Genomic DNA, 23,829 nt, shown 5'->3' with positions numbered 1-23,829 from the left:
CATCATTACTGTATATATATGTATTCTAAATCAAAATTTAGGGTTTGAGTGTTGGAAATGTATTTTCATTCTATAGTTGGGGGAGAGTGTGACTTCACCTATGTTTAATATTTAGTAAATAAGTAAAGCTCAAGTTATGGATGTGTTCATGGAGATTTGAGTCACATAAGGATGGAATCCTAAATTCATTTATTAAATTATATTCATGTGAAAATTATATTATTATAAGAAAGGGAATATAGTATCTCCTGGTATAAGGAGATAAATTATCTCCTCCTACCAGTGAAATCATGACCTGTATCATGTTTCATCATTTTCTATAAAAATATTTTTAAAAATAAACAAAATAACACACATGTCACATTTTCCCTGGCTGGAGGAGATAAATTATCTCCTCCTACCAGTGAAATCATGACCTGTATCATGTTTCATCATTTTCTATAAAAATATTTTTAAAAATAAACAAAATAACACACATGTCACATTTTCACTGGATGGAGGAGATAAATTATCTCATAATATGAGGAGATACATTATTCTCTATAATCCCCATTTTAAAAAAGAAACTGACCTCAAGCTTTGAAAAGACTATTCAACTACATGCTAAAATTTGGACTTCTAAAACAGCATCCTAAACCGGTCTATTTATACAATGATAAATTTATAGTGAAGAAAATTTATGATAAGTAACATGCACACCTCAGTTAAGACTTGATTTTAAAATAGTCTAGTTAGATACATCAAATTGTTAGACCATAAAAAAGGTTTAATAACCAAGTCCAAAATTAATCCTATTTATAAGGACAACAAACTGAACCATACTTTCATTTTATATATACACATATACACAATAAACACTGTTTTTATTTTAGAAATGTTATAAAATGCATGCAACTTGTTTACCAAACGGGTTAAGTTGATCCTTCTAGGATCATATTTTAATTAGTTATGTTTAATGAATTAAACATGCTAAATTACCTCGCCCATGTAATTTACAGACAGATGCTTAATTTGGTCCTTAAATTGCTTCATTTTAACTCTGGTCACCCTTACAAGGATGAAAACTTAATTAAGCATAGGCATAATTTATTTAACGGAACAAAAATCATCTCCATTAATGATGAGACAAATTATTATTTTTATTGATATTTTTAATAATAAAAATATAATTTCATGACAAAATATGAATAAAATTGTTATTATTGTACCTTTTGTGTATTATTATGTGATATTTGCTTATTCATTAATGAATATCATCCTTTAATGTATTGATAAGCGTACCGATTTATTTGTCTACAGCCAAACCTAAACTCAATTCAAATGTTATTGGTTCTCTAATAAAATTGTCACCCTTAAAAGATGAGAAAGATATAAAATATAGCCATATAGGTAAGCCACATTAGCTGTTCATAACAACTTTTAAATTATCTGACGCACAATCGTACCGACATAGCCAACACATGTGGTTTGACCTTGGTGACAAAAATATGAAAGATAAAAAGTAAAAAAGAAGTGTTTGAGTGTTTGACATACATATATCTAACCTATCCCATCTATCAATGTGTTTTTTTCAATAAATACTTTTATGGTGAAGAATCATGTATTCTTAAAAGTTTTTGTTTCAATATACTGAACTAATTACATTATAACAACTAATATATAAAAGTTATTTTATGTTTTTATGATTATTCTTTTTAATTATATGTCAATTTTAATTAAATTGGGATACCATTGAAATGAGAAAAACTTGTATGAAACGCATGTAACAAGTCACATTTAGAGACAAGTGCATTTTATAATTTTTGATATGATCATTTAAAATTTAATTTAGTTAGAATTAAAATATTAATATGTTCTCAAGATATTATTGATTATCTTTATAAGTTTATATAGTTTCGTCTTCACATAAGTCTTTCTCCACTGAAACATCTAAAATGAGACATGTGATCTCCATTCCTTTATGAACAAGGATCGAATATCCTAAAAATTATTGTCTTTATATCTCAAGTCAATTACATTAGAATAAGTAATAAAAAATATTTTCTATTTTTATAAATTTTTTCTTAATTATTGTCACTTTTTTATAAATCTTAGGACATGTGACAGCAAAACAAATTGGTTTCAAGCATGATAGCAAGCCAGCCAACTTTTTTTGAACGTGGCCAAGTAAAAAATTTCACCATGTTGATTCCTTTCAGCAGACCAGCCAATCACCGTTTCTTTCCAGCTTAAGATGAAAAGTTCACGACAACGGGAGATCTTATGCCTCTGTCTTTATATACATAAATATTCCCGACCAATTAAAATGTATTATTTAATTAAATAAAAAATTATAAAAATAAAATTATATTACTTGGTATAAACTTATTGAGACAAGAAGAAACAAAGTTTTTGAACAAACATTTTAACTATCAATTATATGAAAATTTAATGATTTAGATTTAATGACTAATTTTAAATAACATGCAGCATAAAGTTGTGGTTACTATGATTGTGGTCATTGCGGTATGAATTATTCTGTAAGTAAAAATATATTTTTGACATCGATGCGGTCTGATACGGCCCAATACGGTCCAAATGCGGTCCGATGTGGTTGCATTGTGGCCTGCTACAGTCGCATCACTGTGAACTGGTATCACACCACAATTGCGGTTTGATACGGTTACAGTAGTCACCATAACCGTAATATTGCAGCCACATAATGTGATACGGTCCACAATTTGATACACTGTGTGTACCATTAGATTTTTCTAGAATGAATGACGAAAATGTGAAATATGTTTTTTAAACTTATTCTTGAAAGTAGAAATCATTTGCAGCTTTTAAGGTATCATTTTTAATTCCCTATGGGTTTATACCAAAGAATATTATTCGTTTGGAGCTTTTGGACACAATATAAATTAGTCATGGTTGTCCTTTCAGCCTTCGTGTTCCCCTTGGACCTTCTAATATTTTGGCCTTTGAACAAGAAAAATAGCATGCGCTTAGAGTCTGGTAGATATGGTATCTGACAAAGACTTTGATATATAGTCCAAAATCTTGTTTCCACACTATACAGGCCTTATCTGTAGACTGAGCATTTTCAAAAGTACAAGACACATAATTGTCAAGCTTCATCATTTGTACTTATCGCTAATAAGTAGCACCCGAATTAAATAAGCTTACTTTGAGGTGAAACCTGATTTTCTATATATTCCATTTCAAAATACAGTGTTTGGATAACTAATAGATATTTCAACATTTGTGTTGTGTCTTTGTTGGTGAAACAATCTAAAAGGTAAAAAGGAAAAAACTAGATTATTTTATACAAGTGCATTCTAGTTATTGGAGAAGCACGAAGGTCTATCCGTACTACTTTTTTGTTGTTATTTTGTTCATATTCTTAGTGGACAATTAAGTAGCTTTATTTTTTCTTTTCCTCTGTCCATTCCAATGATTTTTTTACGTATTGTATACATTATCTTATCTCCAAACCAAAACCTAATTCAGGGTATGTTATTCCCCCCTCCATAAAATAATGATTTTGTCAGTAAAATATGATATCGATTAATCAAGTATTTGCTAAGTCCAAAAAAACTCCTAAACAAGCCAAAAGAGATTGTTAGGTATTTATATAATTAAGAACATTTACTGTCACAATAATAACTTAAAAACTCGTGTGATGTATATAATTGATTAATATAATGGCGTACAACGACATATTGAGATTCTCTCTATTGACTGCCAATTTCTCTCATTTCACATTCATTGATTTTTTAACCAATCTATATAATATAGTATTCTATCATTAAAAATTATCATGTAATTGAGATATTGTTCATTTCCTTAACAAAACTAGCAAAAGAATACAATAACATCAATTCATTAAAATTGAACATAAAATTATACTTATGGTAAAAATAGTATGGCACATATTCTCTTATACTAAGTATATAAAACTGTCTCATTAGGCCAATCTTACCTTTTCTATCAGAAAAATAATTTATGCGAGTTGAATTTTATGTCTGTTGACTACGTTGTTTTATAAATTATATATAGTATTTAAGAAAGTGCTAAAAGAAAAGGAAAAAGGATGAATGAAATACATCATTCTGTGAAGAAAGGTTGAACCCATAGTGTATGTAGACTTACATATGACTTCAATCGATTTTTATTTCCCCTGCCAATCTCGAATGAGAGTTGTGATATGTAAAGTTTTCCAATGGCTACACCACAAATAAATAATATTGTAAGTATAAAAATTGAATAGTAGAATAAGATTACAAGAATTGGAATAATTCAGAATGTTCTATGGAACAATTAATTTCCGGACTAGCCGGCATTTAGTGCACAAAACAATGATAATAATGTTGGTTAGCGTGCTTAATCTTTTATTCTCCTAAGAAGGTTAAGAGGGATACTTTATTTCAAGTCTATTTTGAAGAAGCATCTTTAAAACATTGCATTGCCTAAGAGACATGAATGAGACAAATTCATATGTTGATGTACATGAATTGTCTAATTGTCTTTGGTTGGCATGGTATATACCTACTTATGTGCAAATTTAACACTAGGCAGATGGTTTTGTCCAATGGGTGCTAGTGGCCATGGTGGTGGAGCCCTCCCCTGCCCACCCTACCATCTCAATCTACTTGCACTTCTTCTCTTTGAATTTCCATTATGTGAATCTAAATTTCAATGGGGAGGCACCTAAAGCACCTAAGTTCTAACTTCATCAAATTTAATTTAGAGGTCCAAATGTGACCTTAACAAACGACCACAAACAATTATAACCAAATTGACTTCTGAAGTTAGCATTTATAGATGATATGAGATAACTAGAGAGAAAATAAAGATGATAGATGAAAAATACATTTTGTGTAATAGTTTCCTCTATTTATACTAATTTGGATGAGCTTATCTTATGTCAAAGGAATGTCATGTGATATCATGAATGATGTCATGCTCATGAATTATCAATCAGTCGATCTATCAAGCTTATGACATATCTTAAATGGCCCCTACATGAGTCTTCTCTCATAAGTTACTATGCATATTGAAACCTAGAACTATAATTCTTCTCCATATTGGCCTATTTGATTGTTTGCCGTCAGTCCACTATGTATTTGGACCTAGGACAAAATAGTTGTCTCAAGTCTAGTGGTCTAGCCATAGTCAAGCAAGCCAAACAAACTTGTAACTTTCTTTGTTTTTCGGTTGATTGAGGCTTTTCAGTAATGTGATTGTCTGGTCTATTGGTCTTTTCACTTAGAGAAAGAAAGTTGTATAAGGAATATAAGATACATATGAGCATGTTGAATTTATTCCATTTGTCTTCTTCATACAATATGTTGTTCAATTCATGTCATCACATGTATTGCTTGGTGTGGTACATAGATGAAGGGATGTCTCTTGAACTTTTTTAATCTTAGAAGGAATACATCTTGTTTAGCAGGTATCTAAAAAGAGGATTTCAAATTGAGTTGAATTAGATTAAGAATCAACATTGGAATGTTTTTGGTTAGTATTTAAAAAGGAACTTTAACTTCCAAGTTACTATTTATAGAGGACATTAGGTAGCTAAATAGAGTATATGAATGATGGATAAGAGCTACCTCTTGTATAATGACCTGCTATATTATACTAATTGAGATGAACTTATCTTATGTTGAATGAAAAACCATTGATGTTATGGATGATGCAATGTTCTTATCATATTAATAGTCGGTCTAGGAAGCCTATAACAGGCTTGTAAAACCCTTTGGGAAGTCTTTTATCGTTAGTTATCTTTCAATCAGATCTTAGGACTTATTGATCAGATTGGACTGATCACATCTTCGGCTATGTATTAGACATTAAGAATCAATCTTATTCCATTTGAATATTTGATTGGTTCATCAACCTATTTGTATGAAGAACATCTCTGCTCTTGACCTTGACACGATTATGATGAAGACACCAATATCACCAAAAAGAAGAAAATGAAGAATACTTATGAAGATAATGAAGATTCAAAGCTTCAAGATATTCAAGACTTTTAGTCTAAGTCTAAATAGGTACTTCTATCCTATACTCTTGAATATATAACAGTAGTATTGCTCAAAATATTTTAAAAGAAAATTTAAACACTTCAAGTTTAAATAAAACAATTTTCAAAATATTGTATAACAAGTTACTGAAATCTGAGTAACAGGTTACATGAGTGAGAAATCAGTTATCCAACAAAAACTGAACTGATTAATTCATTACTGAACTTTGAGTAACAGATTACTCAAGTTTCAACGTTCTTGAGTAACCGATCACTCTATAATGAGTAACCATTACTCTAAGTGAATTTTAAATTCACTGTTGGACAAAACAATTGGGTAACTGGTTACTCAATGTTGTAACCGCTTCCGCTGCTCTTAACTCTTGATATTGCAGAGAAAGAAAGTGACCATAATTTTTTAGTCAACTAATTCACCTCATCTTAGTTACAATCTCAGTCTTACAATTTGAGCCTTCGTAATTACCCAAAGAATTGGTTGATTAACATGTGTGAAGTGACGTGACTTGGCTTTACAAAATTCGACCATACAATTAAATAATAAATACAACTAGTGTGATTAGATATATAAATGATTCAATTTAATGATTTTAGGAGCCCACTCAGATTTGATAAGGGACTAGACAGAGAAAAGACCATTTGCTAACTATTTCTTTGGAAAGAGGATTTTATATCCCTAAAAAATCATATTACTATATATCAAGTCAATTAAATCTTACTATATAATATAAAAAATTAACTTTATATTCTTATAATTTTTTTAAATAAATGCAACTTTCAATTCGATTGAAACACAATGAAACATGGAAAAGTGGAACACATGATTTCCACTCATGTTTTTTTGGTAGTTTAGAAAAGTAAAAAGGCAGAACATTGGTTGGAAACGCAATTAGCTATATTTTAAAGAAGTTGGTTCTGCATGAGGTTGAGAAAATTATTCAGAACACGTTTTGGTTCCATGAGGATTGAGGAATGGGTCCTTTTCTATCAACCACTTTTCATGTTTTGGGTGTTCATTACCAACCCTACGTTTATTTTCATCCTTATCCTTCGTGGTTTTAATTCAGCGATGCCTCTTTTGTAGGAAGCTGCTTCTTTTGTTGACCCACGAATTCAACTATAACTTTGTCATTCTTTCCTACTTTATTTTTTTTTATCATTTTCAATTAGACTTTATCTTTCTACCTAGTGAAAATTCTCATTTTCATTCCCATCAATATTGAAATTGCTTAAGATTACACAATGTGACCAGTCTCTATTTACCATTTAAAAATAATATAAGCCCAAGTAATATATATGTAATTATGTATCATAAGTTTGGAAAGAGGCCAAGACGTGAATGCCATGATTGATATTTCCCAATTTTTGTAATAAAAAACAATTGAATTTAAAGATGAAATCTTAAATTAAATACCCAATACTCAACTATTGCAAAAAAATGTTGAAAATAGTAAAAGAAGGAGAAAATAACTATGAAAAGCTTGGTGGAAATTTTGAGTTAAAATAGAATACATTTTAATAGTTATTAATAAGAATATATCAATTAAAACAAAAATTCTCCATGTCATTGTTATTAGTATAAAAAACTTCTAGAAAGTTTGATGATATTTTTATTAAACTCTATATACTTTGTATACAAGATTTAATATTTTTTATTCATTTACACATTAAAAGTCTTGTCTGTCTCTAATTTTATATTGTTTTCTTAAAAATATATATTAAAAAGAAAAATTGGATGAGGTAAGATAGTATCTTATATTTTTAAATAAAAATTATATATTTACTGATATATATAATTTAATAAAAAATATTATAATAAATAAGAGAGGGGAGTGAAAAGTATAGAAATCGCAAACAACTTTACTGATTGTGACTCTCTTTTGCCTAACACAAGATGGGGTTGGGGACGAGCATATTGGAAAAGTAAACTAAGAAGTTAATCTCTCTTTAATTCTCAAATCAACTTACACAATGTCAAATCAATATTCCTATACAACACTTTGACTAGTTGGAAGGAAAATGAAGTTTTACCTTCAACCTTAGAGAGTTGTTTCAACGCTCAATTTGTGTTTAGAACAAGTCATTATAGAGGAAATGACTCCATGCAACAGAAATTGAGAAGGAAAGGTGATTGCTGACTAGAAGGCCTTACGTGAGAAGTTCCCATTTTAGTTGAATAAATTACCTTTTCACATAAATAAATTGTGCAATCATGATAGTATATATATATAACTTCACATAATTTACATACATAAAATGAGATATGAGGAAGGATTTCTCGTCATGCTAAATGTATTTTTTTTAATCAATTACAGTAAAAGTGTATATGACACTTAGAATAAATTATTTTTTGGGATAATATATGTCCTTCTACTACGAGAATAGCATGCTATCTTTAGACACCTGGCTTGATCCACATTGGAGAAGGGGACCCATAGTAGTGGTTTCTAATTGGATCTATACTCATTTTCCTTCCGTAATTCGTCTTCTTAAACTTAACTTGGTGGACTCAAATTGTTCCCAATCAGGTGAAAATACATATTTTAAATTATTTAGTTTGTTGTGTTGTGGAATATCCTCCAAGCTTTTAACACGGCAAGTCAAAATCTTTGAACGTGATATGGAAATTGATAGAAACAGACGCCACTTTTTTAGAAAAAAAAATGTCACTTATTTGCGCATCCCAACCGCTTAGGATGATAACGCCAAAGGATATATATGATAACGACCATGACCAGTTTTCTATGACATGGGTGTAACATTTTCCGAGTTCCGATAAGAAGCTTAGAATACATTTACAGGCGTGTGGATTAAGCCCTGTCCACTACCACAAACATTACAAGATTTGGATAGTTATAATTTTAGGTTTTAAATATCTAAAACGTAAGTGTTGTTAGTGTTTTATATAGAGCTAAGTATTTTTTTACAAACAAGTGTTACTGCAACAAAATTTTAGCCGTTCTGGGTGGATTTACCAGTGCTTGTTAAATGCTAGTATATATACATATATACATATGTTCCAATATTTTCCTTTCTAAAGTTTTGGGCCATAATATACCCATCCTCCAGAAAAGACTGCTGTTTTTCCATTAAGGGTGATGTTGCTTGCTCTGAAATTTTCTCACGTATCATAAAAACCCAAACATTACTATTAATTTCTCCTCCTTTTATTCACCACTTCAATGATGCAGCACACTGCCGTTTTTGAGGTTCTGTGCACTAAACACTTGCCTTACAATAATTGCACAAACTTTTACTAGTTTCTGAGGATTCCAATATTTTCAAATCTAACAATGCCTTTCTCATGGAGTAGTACTTAGTAGTATAGAATGGTTTCAGCAATCATCTATAACTTGCAGTTTGACTCTCCTTAATTAGAAGAAGCTAAAGAATGAAAATTCTGCCATGCCAAAGTCGGGTAAGTTTCAAATAAGCAATTGATGATCTCAAGCCCTAAGAAGTCCAAAGACTAGGAAGTAGAAACTAACAACAAAAGAATAAGATGACCTTCGTCCACAATCATATAGAACCTGTCTGTGGTAACATACAAGAATAAGTCCAAAAGATAACATGCACTGCGCTACCGGCTTTGGAGTCATCAACTGACATCATGAAAAATAGAAGCACCTGAGTTTTATGATATTTTGAATTCTTGAGACCAGACAAGAGAGGTGTAACCAAGGAATCACAAAGGCTAGCAACCATCTAATAAACTGAATCAGTCTCTGGATAAAGGAAATATAATGTTTAAAGAATTCAACAAGCAATGCTGGAAGACCAGCGAAAAACAGTGAGTACACAAGCATCCATATCAAATTACATTAATTGGCTAACAGCTCAATTCTTTCGTAAAAGAATGTTACATAAGTAGCATCAACAGGTAACAAGGAAAATTGTATGGCTTGGCATTTGAACAAAGCCTTTTTGCTAAACTTTGAATAGATACAATTACAGAGAATGTGAGACAAAACCAGCAGTTCTTAAATATGTATCCAGGCGCTGGAAGAAATCTACCTCACAAAAAAATTAACAACTGTATAAAAGTAGTCTTGCAGCTGAAAGAAAGAAATTGTTTATATATCAAAACATTATACAGGAATTTTTCAGCCAAAAATGTAACAAAGGTAATTCATATCAGATGTAAGATGTCTCCCATTTTTGTGTGTTTGTGTGTGTATGCAAGAGTGACCACATGCATCTGCATGTGTACTTGAGCTCATGCAAGTTTCATGTGTCTGATATAAGGACAAGCACATCTAAAAAGAAGTATTTCAAAATTTAACCTGAACTGAAATACTTTTTCCAGTTTGTGCTTCAATGACTAGGCCTGCTGTGAGACCAATCATTGCCCATGCTCCATTAATTGCCTCAATTTGACGTCTTCTCTACATACACAATTACACAACATTGCATGGGTTAAATATACAGTGAATTGAAGAACAGGGTTTCATTGAGGTTAGACTGGGTAGTTTCCTTCTGTCCTAACTGATAATTAAGGGGAAAGAAAATGACTTTCATACTTCACTTAAACTTCCACAACAAATGTTAATAACACAAATATGTGATTCAAATTGAAACATAAGACTTCTTTGACCTCGAGTTTCTCTTTTGCTTTAATTCTTTCCATTTGTTTGGCAGCCAATCGCTTGGCTTCCACAGGATCAACCATGATCACATCATTCTTTGAACCTTGCTTTCCTGAAGATACCTGTATAATTAATATATAATATGAAGATCTCATCAAACAGAAGGGGGAAATGCAAAAAAAAGAGAAGCCATAATGCAAGCAATCATAGCAAGAAAAGGTTGTAACTTACATCAACTGGTTTATTGCATAAAAAACTAAAAAAGTATACAGAAATACATAAATCCTGGATGCACAGCAAGTCGTTAGTTTAAACAATGCATTATTTTCAAGACTAAACAGTTCAGACTATAGCTTAAGAGTATTATTTCACCACGAAGACAGTGTCCCTCATTTTCTCATAAAAGCCAGAATGCAACAACAATAACAGATTTTAATCATAAACATAAGCATACAAATGATAATGATTATGATTTTTATTGACATTGACAAATATTATAAGAAAGTCAGATATTCTCACATGAACCAATCAATTATATAAGATTAAGAATGTATGCAACATCAGAGTTAGGTTTGATTATCAATTTCCCACATATTAAGTATGAAACAGGTACACTAAGAAGTCCTAACCCATTCAGTCATTTTAGGATTATTTTGAATATGCAACCTAGGTTTTCCTGCACCATTCAGTCATTTTTTTTATAGCTAGAACTCCCACAGAATTCATAACCATGTCATTCCACACTGTAGTATAACTCCCACAAATTATACCTATGTCTACAAACTTCCCAACAATATTATATAAATTCAGAAGTTCAAAAAGAAACATCTAATCGCAATAGTTTTATTGTTCTTTTCCACCAACAACGAATATATATACATAGTATATACAGACTAGGAAGATTTCACTTTACACATACATTGGGATTTGCCAGGACTTGAAATGCTTGACCCCTGGTTCTATTAGCAACTATGATTGCATCACTGTCCCTTCTCCATCCCCACCTAAAACAATGAGAATAATTAGCAATAACAAACAAGGACATTGCCCTGCAATTTTTTCATGAAAATTCTCCTTCAAGCACATATAAACTGATAATCTGTTCGTATATACTGAACCTTCTTAACCTGTATCAAGATTAATTTTCTCTTCCTCTGTATAGTATATTGGCATGTTATCTTTATACCATATCAAATCAATTTCACTTAGTATGTTAATATTTATAAAAAAGACATCGGGAAGAATTCATTTAAATTAGAACTGAATGATATTAATGTAAGAACTCGAACCATTCATAAACAATTTTGTCCTATATTTGAGAAATGGTAAAATCCTAAAGGTAACAAATACTTCAGTTGGAATAAGGAAAATGACAGACAATGAATTTGTTTCATAAAAATAACGATTTTAATTCTAATTAGAAGCATAGTTACCATTTCACAAAACCTTCGGTTCCAATAATTAAGAGCATAAATTACAATTTGAAAGCTTCAATTTACATGAGTGAATTATATTGAATCGTAAGAAAGAAATGGGTAAATGAATGTGACGGGAAAGGGTTTGGGGTTAACTTACGGTGGAGAACGATGATGAACGTTAAATGAAAGAAGGTGAGCGTTGATTGTGGCCATTGCCCTCTCTCTCCTTTCTTCTGCTCTTCACTTCACTTTATCCCCGACTCAACCACTGCTACTTCTCAATGTTTAAAAATAATATATATATATAAACAGTATTTTGTGTGGCTGCACAAAATAAATAGTTAACTTTATTTTATTATTTTATTTTAAGTGTGAGAAATTATTGATGGTCCTGACTCCTAAACCACCACTAAAATCATGGGCTTCATCGCCTTGCCCTATCCAGAGAAATGAATGGAAAAAAGTTTACATACGCTTTTAAAATTTTAAATATAATAATTATATTTTAAGTTTCATACCTTAACCAACTATGATATGATATTGATAAAATCAATTTAAATTTTAGCTTTTGTATTTTTTTTACATATGATCTCCTGGATATAAATAACAAAATCAATCAAAAGAAATTGAATGTGACATTTTTTTTAGTATTATCAATCATATTTATTTAAGTAAGAAACTAATCACTCTCACGAAGAGAAAAATAATTATCTCTTTTAACAAGTATTGTTCCTAGTAATAACATGTGTAAAATAAGACAAGCACATCTTTTATCCATGATATGTGTCACTTCATGTGTCATAAACTATGTTTGGTCAGAAAAATAATAAATAATTGAATTTTAATTTAAATATATTTTTCCTAACAAATCACAAACTTACAACATATAGAATGGTATCCATGTTAAAACAACAAATGTGCACTTGAATAAACCTAGAGGTTTCCAACAGAAATATAAATGGGTATATGTGGATGAGTTAATTCCATTTAGAATAGTTTAAGTTATCAAAATGATATATTTTTTTAAATATCAGATATTAAATTGTCTTGATTACATAACCAAACTTCTAATTTACTCGATTTTAATGCCAATATCAATATGGTGTAATATATAAGAAAGACTTGTGAATTTGTATGTATACACAAGGCAATCAATACTTTACTACTAAAATTTAAAAATTTAATCATAATAATACTAAAAAACATAAATACAATTATCTACAAAGATAATATATTGTATGTTTATTCATCAAACTTTTTCTGTTATTTCTACAAACGATATGAAAGAACTGAGAACCATGCCACATCACCATATTCATTTTCTTTCTCCTCTCTTTGTAATATGTAGGACTACGAGTATAATTAAGATGGTAACGGAAAGTTTGTGCTTTCTCAGTTTCAATCTCGAAATTCAAAGGACCCGAACTCTAATCAGCTTCAAAAGGGAGGGAAGATCATAACTGATAATCATCCTACTATATCCTCATACCCATAAGAATATAACATGTGTCATAATAAAATACTTTAATTGTTAATAATTGGATTACAAGTGATATATGTCATTTTTTGTGGCTAGGAAGATTAATAAGAGGATATAACAATTCTCTTTTTTATATATTATATATACAATTGTATAATTTTATATATATTAATCAAATTCAAAATAGGATATCAACTATACCAAATCTGAACACAAAAGTTAAATTCAACTAAAATCCGAACTCGAACATAATCACATTGACTTGGATTCGATTGGGTACCTATGAGTTTAATTTTCATTGTGATAGGTAAGTATAACCTATAATTCAGTTTAGCTATCCTTTATATTGCATAGGAACAACAATCTTAAATCAAAGGAAACCTTATATTAGAATATGACAATTTCCGTTATATTTTTAATCTTTTATATCTATATGTTTATAAAAACAAACAAAAAAATCATAGAAGAACACAAAAGCATCACACATTTAATTGTGAAAATGATTTCAATGTCAAATCCACATTATGTAAAAATATCACATTCTAAACTTATTAGAGTAATGAAATCTGTAACATAACATATAATTTTTCAACTTATTAATTAAAAGAAGAAAACAATATTACCAAAATGAGAGAGAGAAGAGGATGAAATTAAAGAGAGAGTGAGTGTAGGGTGTGGTGGTTATCATCATCAGACCCAGCTTCTCTAATTGGATGTTGTTTCCTACATTCACAGTAATATACACTCATTACCACATAACTCAACAATATCACCAACCCATAGCAACCTATCAACACCGCTTTCTCCTCTGCTCCGATACCCTTCGCCACCACATCCGTCAACCCTAAAAACTCCGGTGGCTCAACTTCACCCGCCGCCAACGACTCCTCCACCTTCAATCCAATTACTCTCGTAGCCAGAACTAACAAACCCGATAAAACCCACCCGCATACTCTTCTCCCCTCCATTAAACCCGACCCGACCCGAATCGCATCCCACCCGAACCGTTCTTCCGCGATTGAGACCACAAGCCCCACGCTCAGCACGGCAATTAGATAAACTTCGATTCCAGAAGCGATAGTGTTGACAACGAATCTGGATGCAGATACCGCAGAGAAAATTAGGCGAACGGAGGAGAAGACGAAGAGGATGGCGTAAATGAAGATGGAGGTGAGGAAGGGGCGCTTGTAGTTGAAGTAGATTGATTTGGCGGCGGAGTGGAGAGTGGGGGAGGTGGTGGAGACGGTGGAGTGGACGGAGGAGATGGCGGCGGAGAGAGACAGAAAGTATATTGGGAGAGAGAAGAGGGCTTTGGTTCGGAGGAGAGAGAGCGCGTCGTGGCGTGATTCTTGCCACACGTGTCGGGCTTCAATGCGTGTGGAGGAATAGAGGGCCAGGATCTCGAGGTAGTAGATTTGGATGGAACGGGAATGGAGAGAAATGGATTGGGTTATGATGAGTGTTGAAAGAGGGAGTATTGTGAAGAATAGTATGAATGTGAATACAAGTTTGTTAGAGAATAAGATTTTGAGGGAGTCTAAGATGATCTTCATTGGGGAGAATAATGCTTCCCACATTCTCTTTTCCTCTACTTGGCTCAATTGATTTGAGATTACTATCTTAGTATGTTGTTATGTTATGGAAGGTGAATATGCGATAGATGTTATCCCTTTTTTTTAGTTTATTTCGTTTTAGTTTGAATTAAAACTGTCCCATATGGCGGCACGTATCAACTTGGTTTTCATTGACAATGCTATGCCATACGCTATTAAATAAGCAAGGTACTCTGGGCTAATATTGTGGAAGATGAAATTATGGTTTTGGAGGAATGTGTAGAACAATGTTCCTACAGAAATCGAAAGAATGTACTTGGGAGGATCTCCAAATATGTTTGCACTATTTGCCTTCTTTATTGAGGACTTGAGGCTAAGCCCAAATTCCTTTACGAGGTGAAAAGACTAGAAAGTCATGGGTGACAACTATTTCCGTATGATACACGGAATATTAACAAAGTGCCTCTTTAAGAAGGCAAAATAAGTTTTTTATAAAAAAAAAATATATGTAACGTGCTGGGAATTCATTAAAAAATAGTACATTTATCCTAACTTCAATGTTGGATATAGTTTATCAATATTAAATTAATCTGTGATTTCTTAAAGAATGTTTTTAGGATAATGGTTAACACAACATGATATTATATTAGAATAAGTAATCCAAAAGATTTGTTAGTCATAGTGGTGACTTAAAAGTGCCCCAATCATTGCATGTAAGGCATGCATGATTAGATAGGGCCAGACAAAATCTCAATAATATACTGTATTTGATATTTTGAGATGAAATTATATGATCAGAAGTCTTATTATGAAAACTAGTTCTCCCTTTTACATCGGTACTCAATTAGGGACTAATCATTGAATTTCAAAACCACTAAATTTATAGGAAAAAAGTAAGTTTTGTACAAGCCTGTATGGCTCTACCACAAGAAATGAGATACAATTGTTTGTTACCATTGGGCAAGTAACATATCTTCCATAGGTTACATTAGAGGATTATTCTCAGCTATACATCCATACCAATAATTGTATTATCCTTTCTTGTGGTTGTGCCCAATTCAGATAAGGTTGCCATTGCTGCCATAATCACCATTCCATCACATGCCTTATCCAATAAGAGTCCATGGGCAGTAATTAGGGTGACAGAGGAGGTAATGGCAGCAACGTTCCATAAATGTTGCACAGCACAGAAGTGAGTTAAAGTAGACATGGCTCTGCGAGGTAAGAGTTACCTCGCTGAGCAAGATTTTGAATTCAATGACAGGCAATCAAATCAGATAGTGGTAAAATGCTTGTGGAGGTTAGGAAGAGCTTGCCACTTGAGTTTTAAAAGGGAATAAAAGGAATAACAATACTATAGAGCCATAAAATATAAAACCAAATAAGAGCTTAACAATTTACCATGCCAAAATTTAAAACCAAATACTAAAAGATTGATTAAGCAGACTAAGTTCATGGCCCAAATTATAATGCGCCTGCTGCCTGCAAGTTTGGGTCTTTGTCTAGTAAGTCAGAAACAGTGATGTAAGGCAATTATGGCAAAATACTAAACCGATCTTCCACCAAACTCCTTTTAAGTTTTAGTAAAATTATATACACTACCCATCTTTTTTGACAAATGCACAAACCACCCCAAATGTATGTGAATTCATTAGGCTTGAGTCATTAAGTAATGAGTGCCAGACTCTGGTGTTAGTTTAATTCACTCTTATATGTGTGAATTTGCTATACCGTCAGCTAATATTCAGGAATCAACCGTCTCCGATTTCGCCTAATATCCAACCAAAACAAAAAGGAAAAACAGAAAATATTTTTAAAAGCGTGAAAAAAACATTGATGCAACTGAGCAATTCATGAGATAAAACTGCACATATGTTATTATTAAACAAATAAAAGGTTTCACTAAAACTCCTATAATAACATAGCTTGGAAAAAGAAAATGCGCAAAAAGTTAAACTTACGCAACCTATAATAACATGGTGAGAGCATTAGTGTTAGTGGCGCAATCCAAAAATTTCCTATCATCCTTCGTCGCTACATCCACCTCCGCATTGAATCGAACAGGTGTACGGCAAGTTGGGCACGCCGCTATCTTCACCAGCCACATGTCAACGCAACGGCGGTGAAAGAGGTGGCCGCAACCGGGAAGCTTTCTGCACCATTGGCCGTTACGGAAGCCATCGAGGCAGACAACGCAACGGGATTCACGTGCGGGTTCGGATCCCCTAGAGACGCGGAAGCGTGGGAGGTTCTTAAGATTATGGTTGGGATAGAAGCGGAGACGGTGGAGAGCGCTGCCGAGGAGGAAGAGGTTGAGGAGGAGGAAGGCGGCGAAACCGATTAAGAGGAAGAAGAGGGAGGTGAGGAGAAGCATGATGATTGGTTTGAGGAAAAGGGAGAGGAGATTGGAGGTTGGTTTTGATTGGGGATCATCGCCATGAATAGAAGGAGGCATGATTGAAATTAATTAGGGTTTGGTGATTAATAATAACAGGATTGTGAAATTTTGATTCAAAAGAATGATGTGGTGAATTGGTGGAAGATGGTAATAATGGAATTAAAATGAAGCTGTGTGCATGTTTCAACTTTCAATGGTGGTAATTCATACTGGATTGTGATTCTGGACCGTTCGTCCTTTTTGTATTGCCAGCCTTTTACTTTTCATTGGTTTTCCCTTTTTATGTAATATTATGGATCATGATCCGCATTCATATTCTGTCTGAACATATTTTCACAGTATATCATTTTTTTTCTTTGACTTAATTATATGTGTAATCCACTTATATAAGTTTTGAAAAAATCTGAATGATTTATGTAATTTCACTAAAACTCAGAGGTGTCGGTGTAATTTCCTCACATGAAAATAAAATCATAATCTTACTTTCAAGGATTGAGATAGGAGAAGGATGGTTGAGATGGTTGAATTCAATGTTGTGATTTCGAAGAGAACTTTAAAGAATCACGGCAGAGAAAAATGATATGCATTATGAAGACAAAAGCATAAACATCAAGATAATAAACTTCTCAGCGAGAACTTTAAAGAATCACGGCAGAGAAACATGATATGCATTATAAAGACAAGAGCATAAACATCAAGATAATAAATTTCTTGCATGAAATTGCTTGTCCAACAAACTAATAGTATAAAGTCAACAAGGATGGAATAAAATATGGATGCACAGTGCCCAGCAAGGTAGGTGAACAATGCCTACATACAGGTAAGTAGCACTGTTCCATGCCCAAAGAGATTCCACCCAGTTCCAGTACTCACCAACACTGAAACCATCAACATCATCAAATACAACTTTCAATAAAACATATGCAACTGGAGGGAATGCAATAAAACCTAAAACAAGGTTAAGAGTGGCCCTTAGCAAAGTTCTCAGGCTCCTAGCTTGAGCATCGAGCTTCAATGGTCGCACCATGAGACATATCGGGATGATAAATAAAGCGCCAATTTCTGCTGTAGCAAAGTTAATGACTGACATGAGAGACAAGCCGATGAAAGCGGCTGTTGTAGTTACTGATTTTATGCTGGCCCATTCTCTTTTCTCAGGTTGAGATGAGGATGCTTCAAAAACTGGAGAACCCAATATCAAGTACAAAATTATGAGGCTAAAAGCTGACAGCAAACCCCACAATGTAAAGTTGGTTGTTGGAGTGGAATTCGGCATTCGACATAAGAAATATGGGAATAATGCAACAACGACTCCCCATAAATGAATGACGAAAACCTTTCGGGCCGAGTTCAGCCATTTCCAAGATTTGCGGCTGACATCAACTTCAGTGGTTTGGGGTGTTGTGGATTTACTAGCATCAATGTGGAGAGATGCTGCAACTAGTGGAAGTGGTGTGATGAGTAACACAAATGGAATCATGTAAACTCCGACTGACACAAACTTACTAGGCGATGTCAAGAGGTACAAAAAGAAGGACTGGTGAAACTTCTCGAGAAGGTTGTTTATCGAGCGCACAACTCCTTCAAGCAACCTGCAACAAGTATGAAACACTTTGTTTATGGTGATCAAATAAAGAGAAGGATCTTCTGACTGACATGTGCTTTAAATTGAAGTCCATAAGTAGTAAAACAGATTTTATAAAATGTAAAGTTTCATTAACCTTCTATGAAGAATGAAAAGAATTGCATGTTACTGAGATTCACAGTTCTCAACACAAGCACAACTCTCTTAACGGCCAAAAGAAACAAAAATGATACAAAGTCATCACCAAATTGAATCACCTATTTCAAAGATTTTCATTATAAACAAAAGGCAAACTATTAGGAGAGATTTAGAGATATATGTTTTATTAATGAAGACGATAGAGCATTATGACATTGTTCGACTCATGTGGCAGACCCTGCCTATTGAGTCTTAGGCTTGATTGTTATCGTAAAAAATTTCTTTTTCTAACATTTTATGAAAGTACTATTCTGGAGTTTCTTCAAAAAAAATCCTAGTACAAGTAAACATAACTTATCTTATCTAGAATGACCGAGACTGAACATTCAAATAATTACCAGACTTTTCTTACTTTGGTTTCTAAAAACAAGTATATAATCATAGATTTGCAGTTTTCTAATAGGAAACAGTCTCTCACTTGTGAGAGCAAGGCTACGTACATCTCCCTTCCCCAAATCCCACTAGGTGGAAGCCTTGTGCTTTGGGCCCAAAAAAGTAAATGGTAAACATAAGCTTAGTTCAAGAAGGACATCAGCATATAGCTAAAAATTAATTTAACTTTTTAGAAACATCTATAATAATTCAGTGCCCTTAAAGGGCAATGTTTAAGGAAGCGAAAAGAGGGACTTTTTATAAGAAAGTGGTGAAGGTAAAATGTTGAGAATTGAAGTTTTTTAGTTTTCCAAAGTAAATTTACTTTTTCTTGAATCCTTAACCAGTACCCTTAGGGCATTGGTTAACATGATCTTAATTCTACTGATGGCCAGCAATTTATTTGCTCACTGTCACAAATAAATATCATGTCACTACACAGTACACATACCTTCCACCACGGAGAATGAAATCATTGCGCATGGTCATTTTAGAAAGAGAAACTTTTGGTGAAATTTCCAGAGTAATTGCATCAATTTGATAATCACGAAAGGCGCCATGAGGACCAGTAGGAACACCGAAAGCCTGAGAGCAATAAAACACAGATAAAGAATATTCATAAAGCGGTCACAGGTTATATTATACTATACACAAGTTTTAGACAGGTAATGGTGAAGCACCTGGCAATACAATGAACTTGCCAATGTAGCAGTGCCCTCAACATATTCACTAGCAGGAATACCAAATTTCCATTGAGGATTTAAGCTTCTAGCAATTTGTCCCACTGATTCAAATACAACACCCAAAGTATTGAGCCACCTGAAGCCAAGTAGAGACCATATCTTCTTTACTTGTATCCGTAAACCTTCTTTATGCACTGCTAGATAATTTACGATGTTGATAAGGTCCAGGTTTGGCATCTGCCCATTGGACGCCTCAGCATAAATATTAAGACTGTCTTCAAAATGGTTACTGTCCTCTGCAACTTTAATCACTAAGGCCGCAGCCATAGTCCCAGCTCGTCTAAAACCACTGTAAAACTTCTTATCAACATAAAGCTTCTGTTCAAGTTCAGTAGTAGTATTGCTCTCATTGCACGTTTCACTATCAGTGAGGTCATTTCTATGGAAAACAGGGTCATGATATTCTCTTAACCAAGCATCCACCGCAGAATGTTCTCCATATCGTGAATCAGCCACAAGCCATACAATATCCTTTGCCAGCCATGTAACCCGTGATAGCAAAGAGAATACCGAGTATGCAATGCCCAAAGACAAAGCCTCACCAACACCATTTTTCTCTGGATTGTAAGGTGTTACCAAGACAATAGCTTCCTTGCCATCCCCGCGTGGTGCTCTAATAATTCCAACAGTGTTGATCCCAAGTGATGAACAATTCATGTTACTTGAGCTTATACCCAAATCAGAATTGGTAAAAAAGTGCAATGGATGGAATCGATTTAATTGAGGGTAGAACTTCTGATAAGTAACTTCAGCATCCAAGCCTGACATATACTGCCCAATAATTTGTTGACTTTCACTGCAATGAAAGACGGTGAATCTTTTATTTCTTTTTCTTCTAATGTTGTATCTATTTTTTATATTAAGACATAAGGGGTAGAGGATTTAGGAAACAAAACTCCATTAACTGCTGCCATTAACAACATTGAAGGAGGGGACAGTAACATTGAGTGGGGGATAAAAAAGATAACACATACTGCTACGTATCAGCTGAGGAATCACATTTTCATATTGAACAAATACACTGCATTGCAAAGAAGCCATGAAGAAGAAGCCCGAGGCAGCAAGGAAGCAAAGATTCTCCACAAGGACATCACAAATTTTAAAAATCATAGGATACAACACAATTATGATACAAGATATAAAATTTAATATAAGTTTAACATCAAAGCACAAATTTTAAATTAAAAGAGAGGGATAACTTAAATGTTAGCATGAGCCATTGTAATCATAATAGAGTGCAAGCATTTATGTAATTATTGTGACATTCACATATATAATGGTATAAAAATCCATAACATAAATGTAAAGAAGTTGTAAAATACAACTTTTTTTGGATAGAAAAGAAAAGTTATAAAATACAATTACAAGTATCCAAAACTGTCAGTGAAATGTCTGATATAGATACCTAAAAACGACGACTATTTTGAAGTGTTTGTGCGCCATAACAAGGCAGATCACAAAAGAAAGTAACATATAATATAAAGAATTGAAAATGCAGATGACGGAAGAGATGGAAGGCGAAAGGAAGTTACATGGGTGATCTCAAATACAAATGAGCCAAGTCCTTGACTAACTTATTTGCCTCAGAGACATCCTGAGTAGACAACATGCTATTTGCAGAACCTGTTCAATAATGAAAAATAATAATACTTGTCATACTTGAGAGTTCAAGTAAACTCAGAAATTTTGAGAATGCAAAACATAGGCTTGATTTGTTTACATATATCTTAAAAAATTATTTCAAAATATATACTAGTACCTAAACATAGGTTAATGAAATATATGAAAGTATTATTCATCATTGTAACTTCATAGGAAAACAAATAAAGGCATAACAATATAAAAACAACTCAATATTTGACCCAACAATAATATAACTCTTGGTTAAACACTCACTTTATTTTGTAGCTTAATAAAATTAAACCAAAATGATAATAAAAATGAAAAATTAGCTTTACAAAGTCTATAATATTGCAACATAGAAGTAATTCAACCTAAAATTAACATTATAAAGTGCTAATGTGTATCTGATTATTGTCATATTTCCATCTTTAACTATACAAAAACACAACATATTACAAAGGTTTTAGAATATGAGGAGTGTCGAAAGGCAAAACATACACAACGACTATCTGGAAGTGTTTTTGCTTCAAAGAATTTGAGATCATAAACATGCAAGAGTTTAAGTTAAGTCGAAGGTTTAAGCTATTTTGTTTGTGTAGGAATATGAATAATCAAATCAAATGTGAAACAAGAGAAAGTGAGGGTTAAGTGACCTGGCATAAGGGCATTTTCGGAAATGTAGGTGTTCTTGGCCAGAACTGGGAGAAGCAGAAGAGCCACAATCGCTGCTATCAAACAAATCACACTGGCAATTGAAAAAAAAAGTACTTTTATCAAAATCCAAATAATATTTTCATTAATTGTAATAATTGAAAGAAAAGAGAGAAATTGTGAATTGGCATGTACCTGACGAATGAACTATGAGAGATGAGAAAGATCCCCAACTTCACGATTGGTCTTGCTCTCATCTTCGCCTTTTCAACCTCGCCTTCAACCATCTCTGCTAAATCAGCGACGTCGTTTCAAACAAATCTCTCACACGCTGAACGAATCACTCATCAAGTTTGGATATATGCGACGTCGTTTTACGGCAATACCAACAACATGAAAAGAAGAAGAAGAAGAAGAACACGTGACTCTGTTTTTTTTACAAGAAGGAGACATGACTCTATTTGGGCCTAATTGGACTTACTTTTCTAAATTATCTAATAATTCTTGAAAATTTCATTACAGGGGCAACATGGCCAATGCAAATTAAAGTCATTCAACAATCTCTCTAATTTCTTTCATGGAATAAATTGGTTCTAGTGGGTTTTCACTTTCCTCCATTTAATCCAAATTTTAGAGACAAAATTGTACTGAGAAATATTGAGATGTGAAAAAAATTCTTTAAAGACTATTCTATAACTTTTGTTTTTCATGTCTAAATTGTCCCACAAATGTTCTATATTTTTTTCTGTTGACTTTATTTTCTTCATGGGCCACATTGGGGTGAGCACAAAATTCTAGAGACCAGATTGAATTTTATCATTCAAAACAAATCGAAATACTTAATATTCTTCCAATGATCATGAGATTAATTAATATGAGTGCTTAACAATATAAATTTTTTTATATTAAATGCTATATAACATACTTATATCTTTGTATAATGACGATATTGATATTTGTAATCTTGTAATAAACTAATGTATAGGTGGAGATGAACCTTGCATAGCAATGGAAAAAATATAGTTAAAATTATTTTCTCACATCTAAGGAAAAGTGCTAGCAGGGGCTAAAATAAGGTAATGGAGAATGATGTGCTACAAGAGATTGCAGATAGTCATGGCAAGTCTATAGCACAGGTTTGTTTGAGATGGTTGTATGAAGAAAATAGTGCAACGGCTAGTCGAGGCTATGTACTTA

The 23,829-nt window shown here is 32.8% G+C and overlaps 3 protein-coding genes across 4 annotated transcripts; all 3 read right to left on the bottom strand.

The window, feature by feature from the left end:
• LOC109346826 lies at positions 9,796 to 12,312 on the bottom strand. 2 transcript variants are annotated; one of them, XM_019586633.1, is made up of 5 exons: positions 12,187 to 12,312; positions 11,531 to 11,615; positions 10,620 to 10,733; positions 10,309 to 10,410; positions 9,796 to 10,260 (listed from the first exon to the last, which is right to left on the bottom strand). In XM_019586633.1, exons 1-5 carry the CDS (start codon positions 12,240 to 12,242, stop codon positions 10,129 to 10,131), a joined length of 489 nt encoding a protein of 162 aa, XP_019442178.1. In that variant the 5' UTR covers positions 12,243 to 12,312; the 3' UTR covers positions 9,796 to 10,128. The 2 variants fall into 2 exon arrangements, with proteins under 2 accessions (XP_019442178.1, XP_019442186.1); XM_019586641.1 differs by having other exon boundaries at positions 9,796 to 10,080.
• Positions 14,051 to 15,622, bottom strand: LOC109346816. The gene has a single exon (XM_019586621.1). It carries the CDS (start codon positions 15,084 to 15,086, stop codon positions 14,160 to 14,162), a length of 927 nt encoding a protein of 308 aa, XP_019442166.1. The 5' UTR covers positions 15,087 to 15,622; the 3' UTR covers positions 14,051 to 14,159.
• LOC109346808 (glycosylphosphatidylinositol anchor attachment 1 protein-like) lies at positions 18,111 to 23,018 on the bottom strand. The gene is made up of 6 exons (XM_019586610.1): positions 22,828 to 23,018; positions 22,635 to 22,726; positions 21,891 to 21,981; positions 20,296 to 21,154; positions 20,067 to 20,200; positions 18,111 to 19,052 (listed from the first exon to the last, which is right to left on the bottom strand). Exons 1-6 carry the CDS (start codon positions 22,917 to 22,919, stop codon positions 18,212 to 18,214), a joined length of 2,109 nt encoding a protein of 702 aa, XP_019442155.1. The 5' UTR covers positions 22,920 to 23,018; the 3' UTR covers positions 18,111 to 18,211.

This window comes from Lupinus angustifolius, chromosome LG01 (genome assembly GCF_001865875.1).
Source record: "Lupinus angustifolius cultivar Tanjil chromosome LG01, LupAngTanjil_v1.0, whole genome shotgun sequence".
Lineage (NCBI taxonomy): Eukaryota > Viridiplantae > Streptophyta > Magnoliopsida > Fabales > Fabaceae > Lupinus > Lupinus angustifolius.
The sequence above is the reverse complement of the archived record's forward strand: the minus strand, read 5'-3'. Positions and strand labels throughout refer to the sequence as shown.

Excerpts from the sequence above, each read along its gene's own strand:
- LOC109346826 (XM_019586633.1), bottom strand. The coding sequence starts at position 12,242 with ATGGCCACAATCAACGCTCACCTTCTTTCATTTAACGTTCATCATCGT. Across the intron at positions 11,616-12,186 it reads GTTCATCATCGTTCTCCACC|GTGGGGATGGAGAAGGGACA; the intron begins GTAAGTTAACCC and ends TCATTGTTTTAG. Across the intron at positions 10,411-10,619 it reads AAGCAAAAGAGAAACTCGAG|AGAAGACGTCAAATTGAGGC; the intron begins GTCAAAGAAGTC and ends TTGTGTATGTAG.
- LOC109346816 (XM_019586621.1), bottom strand. The coding sequence starts at position 15,086 with ATGTGGGAAGCATTATTCTCCCCAATGAAGATCATCTTAGACTCCCTC.
- LOC109346808 (XM_019586610.1), bottom strand. The coding sequence starts at position 22,919 with ATGGTTGAAGGCGAGGTTGAAAAGGCGAAGATGAGAGCAAGACCAATC. Across the intron at positions 21,155-21,890 it reads TTGTATTTGAGATCACCCAT|TGAAAGTCAACAAATTATTG; the intron begins GTAACTTCCTTT and ends CTTTCATTGCAG. Across the intron at positions 19,053-20,066 it reads TTCATTCTCCGTGGTGGAAG|GTTGCTTGAAGGAGTTGTGC; the intron begins GTATGTGTACTG and ends TACTTGTTGCAG.